This window comes from Dipodomys spectabilis, unplaced genomic scaffold, assembly GCF_019054845.1.
Source record: "Dipodomys spectabilis isolate Male_0828 unplaced genomic scaffold, ASM1905484v1 ptg000423l, whole genome shotgun sequence".
NCBI classification, from domain to species: domain Eukaryota; kingdom Metazoa; phylum Chordata; class Mammalia; order Rodentia; family Heteromyidae; genus Dipodomys; species Dipodomys spectabilis.
Genome location: NW_024871100.1, coordinates 644978 through 657038, shown reverse-complemented (window position 1 = coordinate 657038; position 12061 = coordinate 644978). Strand labels below are relative to the sequence as shown.

General features: G+C 40.1%; 1 protein-coding gene across 1 annotated transcript in view; it reads right to left on the bottom strand.

The window, feature by feature from the left end:
* The window catches only part of Gpc3 (glypican 3), a 402055-nt gene that overhangs the window by 123255 nt on the left and 266739 nt on the right, over window positions 1–12061 (bottom strand). Inside the window, exon 5 of the mRNA XM_042668242.1 lies at window positions 8412–8537. Coding sequence (XP_042524176.1) covers window positions 8412–8537 — 126 coding nt within the window. The remainder of the gene's footprint in view (window positions 1–8411; window positions 8538–12061) is intronic.

Genomic DNA, 12061 nt, shown 5'->3' with positions numbered 1-12061 from the left:
ATCAGCACTGTGTGCTAATGGCACACTGTCTGCTTAATGGAAGAGAATATGCACCTTCAACAGGTGGTCTACAGATGTCAATGCTGATGCATATAAAGGTCTTCTGCTGCTTAAGGTATAAGACTTGCCGGGTGCCAGTGGCTGATGCCTGTAATCCCAGCTACTCAGGAGGCTGAGATCTAAGGATCATGGTTCAAAGCCAGCCAGTCCAGGAAAGACTGTGAGACTCTTATCTCCAGTTAACCATCAGAAAACCAGAAATGGTGCTGTGGTTCAAAGTTTTAGGGAACTAGCCTTGAGTGAAAGAGGTCAGGGACAGCATCTAGGACCTGAGTTCAAGCCCCATGATGGACTGTGTGTGTGTGTGTGTGTGTGTGTGTGTGTGTGTGTGTGTGTGTGTGTGTGATATATAGCCAATTCTGAATGTGACATTCCGTATCAAGCCATCCATCATTTAGATAAGCTCTGTTTTTCTCACTCCATTCTGAAGCAACTGTTTGTGACACAATAATCTGAAGGGATAAATGTCATTGTATTGCTCTGGAGTACATCCTGATTAATAGCTGTCACTAAGCACTATTTTTCAGATAAATCTGTGATGAAAAGTATATCAGTGTAAGCCCTTGGATGGATTATTACATGAGGGTGACTCCCTCAACTTATCTGTCTTGCCTTATCGGGATTTAAAAACTTCCCAGCTCCCATCAATGTTTCATGTTATAACAAATGAAGTCATTTTCTACGTAATCCATTTCTCCCTCTAAAGCCTTTTTACGAACAATCTTGACTTATCTGAGATAAGGGAAAATAGGTAAACTGTCATAGCAGCGATGAGTTTGACTCTGCAAAGCTTTCATTCTACGACATACACTCAGGCAGGCGCCCATAATAGTTCCCCAAATTAGAAAGAATGGAATAATCATGTTTCTATTTCCAAGAAAACAAAAGTGGGAATAAAATCCACAAACATCTGGGAGGGGCCAAGAACCTTGGAGATAACTAGTGATCAAACAAAACCCAAAAGTCTTATTTGTTCCATTTTTGCATCTTGAGCAGCAGAAGAGGATGAACCACCATGAGAAAAAGAGGATGGAGGTCTTGAACTGACCCTTAGTTTCTAGCTCTCAATCACCACTGGCCTGCTAAGAAGAGCTACTGGCCAGCTCCAGTATAATTTTAAACCGTCTTATACTTAAGTAAGCTTTCAGTCAAATGATTTCAGAACCTGCCTATGGCCATTGAATATTATTACCATTATAACCAGTGGTTTTCTTTTCTTTTTCCTGAATCTCCTTCATCTTGCTTCTTTCTTTCTTTATTTTTTTTGCCAGTCCCAGGGCTTGAACTCAGGGCCTGGGCACTGTCACTGAGCTTCTTCTGCTCAAGGCTAGCACTCTACCACTTGAGCCACAGCACCACTTCCGGCTTTTTTTCTCTGTTTATGTGGTACTGAGGAATTGAACCCAGGGATTCATGCATGCTAGGCAAGCACTCTACTCCTAAGCCACATTCCCAGCCCCTTACTTCTTTATTTTATCTTATCTTACAGATATGCTTTTCCATTGCTACTTTTGTGTGTGTGTGTGTGTGTGTGTGTGTGTGTGTGTGTGTGTGTGTATGTGTGTGTGTGTGTGTGTGTGCAGGGGATGGACTCTAGACTGTCATATATGGTAGGCAAATACTCTACCACTGATCTATCCATGCAAGATGCTCCTCCATTGCTGTGTAACTTGGTTCTCCTAGATTTAAAATGGCTTGTCTGTTGCCTTGAGCCTTTTGGAGAAAAGTTACACTATAAATCTAAAATTGAGCCTAAATAGCCTATTCTAGCATGAAAACATGGGATATATGTATAGCAAACTACTGCATTCCACTGGCTCAAGCATGGCTATGTATGCATGCTGAAATGTAGGTCTTTATTTAATAACTTTACTACCAGATTAAAGATTCCGAAGGCCTTTTCCTCTTTCTATATAAGCTGATAAAAGATTTGCTGGTTCTAGAAATATGTTCTTACTCCAAAGTCCTCAAAATATGTTGTTCTTAAAATAACTGCATATGAAAAACGAAAACAGACCTGGTTGCCAGTGGCTCATGTCTGTAATCTTAGCTACTCAGGAGGCTGAGATCTGAGGATCAAGGTTTAAACCCATCCAGGGCAGGAAAGTCCATGAGACTCTTATCTCCAATAAACTACTCAGAAAATGCCAGAAGTGATGCTGTGGCTCAAGTGGTAGAGTGCCTTGAGCACAAAGAGGCTTAGGGACTGAGCCCAGGCCCCAAGGACAGGCAAAAAACAAAAACAAAATGAACGAACAAAAGACATCAGAATCAAGTATTCTCCCTTGCATTTCCTAGATCACAGAGGAAAAAAGAAGCCAACTATTTTGTTTACCCATTTAAAAAATTATTTTGTGTACATCAAGAACTGATACATATACACATACACACAAATTCAATGAGATATCATTTGTCTATAAAAAGTAATAAAGTACTAATAAATACCATCACTTGGATAAACCTGAAAAATATCATGCCAAGTGAGTGATTGCATTTTTATGACACATCTACAAGTGGTAAATGCATAAAGACAGAAAGTCAATTATTGGCCACAGGAAGCTGAGGGCAAGGGCAATCACTCATAGACAGGTACCAGGTTTCCTTTTGAAGTAATGAAAATACCTTGGACATGGGTAAGGATGGAGGTTGTACATTGTGAATTACTCAGTGCCATTGACTTGTGCAACTTTAATATAACCGATTATCTGTTATGTAACTATTCAAGAAAAGTTACACACATATGTACATATGTACGTGCACACACACAAAATACAAATGGACAGAGCCTCTATTGTGTCCCTGCAGATGTGTGGAACATCTGGCTCATGGGCCATATAAAGCCCACGGAACCATTTGGTTCATGCCAGGACAGACATGTATGCTTCTTAGATGCTTCTCACCAGAGACTCCTGGCTGTCTATCTGTATTGATCATTTTGTATGGCCCGATGTTACAAATATCCTAAAGGGCAGGGTGCTGGGGGCTTACACCTGTCATCCAAGCTTCTGAGGAGGCTGAGATCAGAGGAGCATGGTTTGAAGCTAGCCTAGGTAGGAAAAAGTCCATGAGAGTATTATCACCAAGAAACCATGGTAGTGGAGCTGTGACTCAAGGGGTAGTCATAGAAAACACAAAAAGCTCAGGGACAGTGCCCAGGCCTTGCATTCAAGCCCCAGTACAAAAAAAGGACAAATATTCAAATGGTCCTTGCAGAACAAAGGTTCTTCACTCCTGCAAGTGGAACTCTTCCTGGACTACTGGGGAAGAATATCGGTTGATTTTTCTCTCTTTCTTCTTTTCCCTAGATTGTGAACTCCTATCAAGGGCAGGAGCTGAATTCTCTTTATTAGTGGATAGACCACAGGGCCTAGTATATTCTAAATGCTCCATTTGTGCTGAATGAATTACCAAATGTTAAATGTAAAGGCAAAATAGCATCTTTTCCTCTCAAATTAGACGTTTGTAAATATGCATCAGCTGAAATAGTTTCTCTTTAATTAATTTACTTATGTATTGCTGGTGATGGAATCCAGGGCAGTGTACATGCTAGGCAAACACATACCAATAAGCCACACCTCCAGCCCTGTTATAGAAATTGAAAGGCAAATTTGATTAAACAATAAAATTGAGTTTGCCTCATACAAGCAATCTAGAAAATGAATAACATTTTCAGTTCATTATCTAGACAGTGGCTTAACAGATCTGAAAGAGTGTTTCAAAATATATTTACTAAAATGTTCTCTTTCTCTCTCTCCCTCCAATTTTTTATTATATTTTTATTGTAAAGATACTGTTCAGAGGGGTTACAGTTAAATGAGTAAGGTAATGAGTACATTTCCTCTTGCGTAGCTTCCCAAATTTTTTGAGACCCAGTCTGCCAATGTTATCTCCAGCTAAGATGGGGTATAAGGAAGAGTATGGTGATGAAGTCAAAAGAGGGGTGTATACCCCTGAATCCAGATCTATAGAAGCATCTTCTTCCTTTATCTAGCAACTGATTGCATTAACAAGAGATGCAAAATTGAAAGGACGTGAAATATGAACTTATTCCCAGAGGCAATGTGTTCTTTAACTCTGTAAAACCTGAGTGAAGCTGGGTGAGGTGGCTCACGCCTGTAATCCTAGCTACTCAGGAGGCTGAGGTCTGAGGATGTGGTTTAAAGGCAGCTCAAGCAGAAAATTCCCAAGAGACTCTTTTCTCCAATTAACCACTAAAAAGCTGGAAGCGGAGCTGTGGTTCAAGGGGTAATGTGCTAGCAGTGAGTACAGAAGCTCAGGGACAGAGTTCAGGCTCTGAGTTCAAGCTCCAGGACAGGCACACACAAAAAAGCTGAGTAATTAGTACATATATAATAGGAGGATATAAATAACTCTGATAAATCCAGTTGGTGTCGCTATTGCTCAATACTTAAAAAAATAATCTATAGTTTCATTTGATCAAGTATTTCAATGACCAGTTTGATTCCTTGACAGGATTCTTGAGTTTACAATTTTTTTTTTTGGGGGGGGGAACAATTTCAAAGAACACAGCCCAATCTATAAAGATAACAAACTGATAACCCATTTGACAGTCTAAAGTGTCAATTGCTACTTAAGACTGAATTAATTAAGAAATTCAATGAAAAGCTCTGGAAAGATATTTTCACGCTAGATGAAACATGAGTATAAAGGCAATCTTCAATAAATGATACACACAGAGGGCACACATGTCTTCAGGCTAGAGAACATCATATTATTAACGGTATATTCCTAAAGAAATTTTAAAAATCTAGTTTATCACTATTCCCTAGACTCATCATTGCTTTAGGTCAGTAATATAAGTTAATTATAATCCAAGGTAACTAAGCAAGGACTTGCTGTTGCTTAGATTATATGCCTAGTATTCTGTGTACAGATATGGCCTCCCCTCCTCCCTCCTTTTCTTCCTTCCTTCCTCCTTTTCTTCTCTTCCTTACCTTTTCATCATCCTTTCCTTCCTAGATTTTTTTCTTTTGTTGGTTGTGTGGCCTGAACTTGGCCTGGGTGCGGTCCCTCAGCTCTTCAGCTCAAGGCTAGTGTTCTACCATTTGAGCTACAGAGCCACTAGCTCAACTTTTGCCAGCTAATTGAAGATGGAGTTTCTCAGATTTTTCTAGCCAGGCTGGCTTCAAATCTTGATCCTCCAGATCTCAACTTCCCGAATATCTAAGATTATAGATATGAACCACCAACATCCAGTCAAGCATCTAAATTTCATAAAATCAAATCCTGACTGCTATTCTCTGACAATTAAAAAAAATATTGTCAGCCGGGTGCCGGTGGCTCACGCCTGCAATCCTAGCTACTCAGATCTGAGGACTGAGGTTTAAAGCCAGCCCAGGCAGGAAAGTCCGTGAAACTCTTATCTCCAATAAACCACCAGAAAACCAGAAGTGGAACTGTAGCTCAAGTGGTAGAGCGCTAGCTTTGAGCTGAAGAGCTGAGGGACAGCGCTCAGGCCCAGAGTTCAAGCCCCATGACCGACCAAAATATATATATATATATATATTGTCATAGTACTCAAGTACTTAGTACTTAGAAGCTTTTATGACATCTAGTATCTTGAATGGAGGGGGCTGCATGGGGCTTGATTCACATTTGCTACAGGTAAGACTCTCTTCAGTCAAGTTCAATGCAACCTTCAGGGAGGCATGCGATCTTATTCTCATGTGTCAGTATAAAACTAAGATAGGAAACAAACTATTTTCAGGTGTGGGCTCCATCTTGTGTTGGGAAGAGGAAAATTAGAGGAGAAAAGGAGAAAAAAAGAGATGGAACATGAATTCAGCTTTCAGTATGTGCTAGTGTTCTGAGTGCATTTTATGACTTTACTAAATAGTCACAGTAACCCTGTTACATGTCCTGTCTTTACTTATAGAAGAGGACCTGGAGACTTTGTAGGTTAATTGATTCACTCAAGGCCACACATAGTAAGCCACAGAACTGAGATGCAAACTCAGTTCATCTGACTCTAGAACATTTTTCTGTCCATTATGCCATATTTTGAATTAGTTTAACTTAGCCTCATGTTATAGAACTGAGGCCCAATAGAATGTAAGTTCTTCATAGCATCCATCTCTAAGCACAGATCTTTGTACCCAACATACACCTAATACATGTTGAAGATGAATGAATGAACAGATAAGGAAAATCATATAGACTATTGGTGTCAGATAGGCTCAAATCTAATCAAATCTTTTTTTTTTTTTTTTGTCAATCCTGGGACTTGAACTCGACGCTTGGGTACTGTCCCTGAGTTCTTTTGGTCCAGGCTAGTGCTCTACCATTTTGAACCACAGCTCCACTTCCAGTTTTCTGGTGCTTCACTGGAGATAAGAATATTCCAGAGTTGGGCTGGGAAGGTGGCTCAGTGTTAGAGTGCTTGCCTTGCATGTATGAAGCCCAGGGTTCCATTCCTCAGCACCACATAAGCAAAAAGAAAAAAAAAGCCAGAAGTGGCACTGTGGCTCAAGTGGTAGAGTGCTAGCCTTGAGCTGAAGAGCTGAGGGACAGCGCCAGGCCCAGAGTTCAGGCCCCACGACCGGACCCCCCCCAAAAAAAAGAATATTCCAGATTTTCCTGACCGAGCTGGCTTTGAATCACCATCGTCAGATCACAGCCTCTTGAGTAGCTAGAAGTATAGGCGTGAGCCACAAGCACTTGGCCTCATTTTTTTTAAATGGGGAAATTCCAAAGCCTAGGGAGATTAAGTAACTTTCCTGAGGTTAAACAACCAATTAGTGAAAGACTCAGAACTCAATTTAAAGTGTCTTCTGTATTCTCTTCAACATGCTACAACGTGTACAAACATTGTACAAAGCATGTTTAGCAACTCTAGGTGGTTTCTTAAACAGTCTACTGTCTTGATTAATGTCTTAATTGCAAGCTATTCCTCATACATGCAAAGCAATGGACGTTAGGAAAAATCATTATTCTACTAGAATAAAAACTGTGAGAATGGGAAATCTTGTTTGCCTGCTCTGTTCACCTCAAGATACCTGGCACTTAGAAGGTATTCACTAAATATTTGTTGAATAAATGAATGCAAATTATTTTCTTCTCACAAAAATGAGCAAATTCTTCAAAGTTGCAGACAGTTAGCATACATGATATTAACAAATACTCAGCCAGGTGCTCATGATTCATGCCTGTAACACTACCTACTCAGGAGGCTGAGAATTGCAATGCCCAGACAGATAAATCATCCATTATTATCTCCAATTAACCAGCAAAACACTGATGAGCTGCGAACATGTGGTAGAGTACCAGCCTTACTCAAAAAAGCTAAGGGACAGTGCCCGGGCCCCGAATTCAAGCCCCAGTTGCCCCTTGCACACAAAAAATTCACTAAAATGGTAGTTCTTTTTTTCCCACCACCTTTGTACAATGGAGAAAATCACAGCGTTTCATGGGATTTTTGTAAAGACAGAGTTAATATAACAAAGTACTTAGCATGATGTGTAATATATACCTAATAGTAAAGGGAAAATATGAGTAATGAATATGATTTCTTCAAATGAAATAAGAGCCTACATAACGAGATGAAAAATGCTGAAGACATAAAAAGAGCTGTTTTATGCTTTAAAAAATGTCCTCAGATACATAGTTCCCTATCTGCTTTAAAGGTTGTAATTTTTTAAGCCCCCCCCCCTTTTTTTCTTTTGGCTGGTCGTGGGGCTTGAACTCTGGGCCTGGGCACTGTCCCTCAGCTCTTCAGCTCAAGGCAAGTGCTCTACCACTTGAGCCACAGCACTACTTCCGGTTTTCTGTTTATTTATTGGAGCTAAGAGTCTCACGGACTTTCCTGCCTTGTCTGGCTTTGAACCATGATCCTCAGATCTCAGCCTACTTAGTAGCTAGGATTACAGGCATGAGCCACCAGCACCCAGCAAAGTTTGTAATGTTTTGGGGAGGGCGGGGAAGTGTAGGTCATGGGGTTTGAACTCTGTTCCTGAGCTCATTTGCTCAAGGCTAGTGGTTTACCACTTTGAGCCACAGCACCATTCCCAGTTTTTTGGTTGTTAATTAGAGATGAGAGTCTTATGGATTTTCCTGCCCTTGTCAGCTTTGAACCTTGATCCTCAGATCTCAGGCTCCTGAGTAGTTAGGATTACAAGTGTGAGCCACCAGTGCCTGGCTAAAGTTTGTAAATTTTATGAGAGCAAGAAGTTATACATGGTAACTGGCCCATCATCATAGCTCCTTTTTATATGTTGTATAGAATTTTTTCCTGTGATATTCATGGAGGAAGGGTCATATAATGAACTTTTTGAGCAATGAACACAGGATGGTTTCTCGAACATTGCTATGAGTTACCATTCACAAACAATTACCTCTCCACGAGTTCTTGTCCATTCCAGCACAGAGTGTCGTTCTCGGCCACAGGGCTATGGCTGCAGACGTAGCCAGGCAAAGCACTGTAGAAGTTGATGAACGATTTCAGCTTCTGAATGAGTTCCCTAGAAGAAAAACACAACATCTGTGCATAAGAGGTAAAGAGTAAGCTCAGTATGAGGAAAGTTTCATTTCCTTATCTGTATGACAAAAAGGCTGTGCCAGGCTGATTAGAGCAATACACGATTTTTAAAGACATGCTTGGCTACAAGGCCACCATTTAATTTTTTTTCCTTTAAAAATCAATAAAATGATATTAGAGGGGGGAAAAAGTTGTCTGCCATATAAGGTGCTCTATATGATTTAATTCTGACACTCATCTTCTCACATGTTCAGCAGCTTCCATTTTTTGATCAGAATGCTATTACTTACCTTCTCAAATGTGCTGATTACAAGGCACACTGGAGCACAACGTGTATTTTGGTTTCTGCATGTAATTGAGTCCATTGATTGTAATTTACAATGCTATTACCCTAGAAATGGCCTCTTCCCATATAGGCTGTGGCTAATGGTTACAGATAAGAATCGTAGGGTGCTCAGAACAGTATGAGCTCGATGAAATGATCCCAATAATACAGTCAGAGAAGCTCAGACCTGCTAAAGTAGGACAATGTCATTGTTTGTCTATTGTGTAGTTTGTGAAGGCAAGGGAAAAGGAGAAGGCTCTAGTATATCTTGTCATTTATTTGCTTTGATTTTTATGTTGTTTCTAAGTATGTGTCTGTGTTTGCATGTGCATGTGTGTGTATGTGTGTGAGAGAACATATTGTATATGTAAATGTGTATGAAATACACCCATAAATACTATCAACATTTCTTGCCTATTACCTTGTTTCAGCTGTAGTTATACATACAAATTAAATATGAGGGACCAGAAAGACGTGAACATGTTTTTAAAGAAATTGTTCAATATTGATGTAATAGATGTCTGGGGCTAAACAAACAAAAACAAAATTGAGCCACAGCACCACTTCCGGATTTTTCTGTTTATGTGGTAATGAGGAATTGAACCTGGGGCTTCATGCCTTCTAGGCAAACACTCTACCACTAAGCCACATTTCCAGCCCTATACTTCACTTTCTAAAGCAATTTTTAAAGCAATTCCTTTGATAGAAAGTTATAGTGTTTTTCACATCTATGTGTACCTTAAGTCCACATAAAGGTTTTGGAGACTCTGGTTAGGGAATTTTATGGTCACGAGAAATTATTCAAATGCTGTCACCAGGTTAAGAGTGGACTGGCCTGATGGATGGGTCTCTGCACGAGCTAGAGGCTTCCGTGTCATTTGCACACTGCGGGGGTGGGGGTAAGTCCTTAATGCAATTTTGTATATTATTATAAAATGATTCATTTCAACAAGACAGAGTGAAGAAAGAAGTGAGGGGAAGGGAAGAGAAGGGAGAGAACTAGCTCTTAGCGCATGCTCACAAGGCTTAGGTCACAGTAAAGCCCAGATGATGGAACTCAGGAAAGGTTGTTGGCACATAGATAAAGTTTGCTATCCCAACAGTTACTTCCCATTGAAACCATCCTCCCTTCATGGCCTAGTCCTGGTATCTGAGCACCATCAATCTCCAAAGAGAAGAGCCTCAATATAGAACTCTGAAAATAAAAGTCAACATTACAGTTTCTCACACAGGAAAAAGATGGGTTCAATTAACAGCTAATAGGAGAGATGATCTGTTTTACAAGGTAATAATACAGTTTCCAAGAATGGAAACTGAAAGACTAAAGGCTGCTCAGGGCTGACTAATCCTCCACACCCCACCCTGCCTCCACCCTCTGACTCCATGAGGAAATGAAAGGTGGCCATTTGTTTTTAGGAAATGATGGCTTTCTTTTTAATGAAAGAGTTTCCCCTAGGCCTCCTCCTACCTCCTCACCCACGCTTACAGCATAACACATAGCAAGAAAAATGGAACCTATAGCACTGCTTTCTGATTTGATTTCCCGAGAAGTTGAAAATAATTTCTCCCTACTTCCCAATCCTTATAGTTTTCTTAGCAGATCATAAAGATAATTGACAAGTTGAAGAAGATCCAGAAGAGACTCAACGTAAATTGTAGTTCTCCATAGGGCCAAGGAACTACGATTAACCCAACACCTCCAACTTCAATTGAAAAGGAAGGACTAAGATAAAAATCTAAGGAAACCAGGAAGAACATGGATAATTTAACACAGTCTGGGTCATGACATTCTAGAACTCAGAAATTGTGTGACTTGAGTATGGTGACATGGAGAAATATGAGGCCATCCTACACAGTATTGTTCCTTATGTGTATGTGATAGGATGGATATATGAGACCATATTTTTAAAGCTTACTATCGAAGTAGTTATTTTAAAATTTGGAACATAGTTTCATCTGGTGATCGTTATATTATGTCCCGGCACTCAGAACAGCGCTTTCAAACCTGTATTAGCTCAGAGCACTGATTTTGAACTCTAATCCAGCTGAATTGATAATTCAAGCTATTTGCTTACTTACCCAGTGGTGAGCCCTTAGATGAATCCTAAACTTCTCTGGGATTCAGTTTCCTTATTTGTAAAAGGAAGATACTAATAGCACCTACGGTAACTGGGATGATTCAATGAGACAATGCATATGCTGGGCACCCATGGCTCACACCTGTAATCCTAGCTACTCAGAAGGCGTGATCTGAGATCTGAGGATCACGGTTCGAAGCCAACCTGGGAAGAAAAGTCCATGAGACTCTTATCTCCAATAAACGAAAAAAGCTGGAAGTGGCACTGTGGCTCAAGTGGTAGAGTGCAAAAAAAGAAGAAAAGAAAAGACAATGCATATAAGGTGTTTGGCACATTACCCACACAAATAACCACAGACTTCTCCCTCCAAAATGGCAGCTATGATCAAGGCTCCCATTACCATGAACCTATAGAATAAAAACGTATTATATACGTGAACTACATAAATTCCACATAAACTGATGTGTGTGGGATAATTAAACTTGCAGAGGGAAAGATAATGAGGGATGATAAATAATATTGAAATACATCATGTTTATGTATGAAGATGGCATTAGGAAACTCACTGGAAGCTATTGAACAATAGACGGTATGGGGGACCCAGGAAGAGAACAACAGATGAGGTCAATCTGGCTCAACTATAATATATGCAGGTGTTAATTACCATGGGGAATTTCCTTTGTATAAAACTGAAAAAAATAAATGACAGGAAAGTAAAGTAGGCTATAATGGAGAATAGGTGCTGGTGGAAATGGGAGGAAAAGAGAGTGAGTGAATGTGAATGAATATTGTCAAAATACATTGCAGGCCAGGTGCTGGTGGTTCATGCCTATAATCCTAGCTACTCAAGGGACTGAGATCTGAGGATTGTGGTTCATAGACAACCTGGGCAGGAAAGGTTGTGAGACTCTTATCTCTAATTAACCACCAGAAAAGCAGAAATGGCCCTGTGGCTCAGGTGATAGAGTGCTAGCCTTGAACAAAAAAAGCTCAGGGACAGCACCCAGTCCCTGAGTTCAAGCTCCGGAACCAGCATTAAAAATACATTATAAAAATACATTATATTCAAGTATAAAAATTAAACAATAAGGGGCTGGGAAGGTG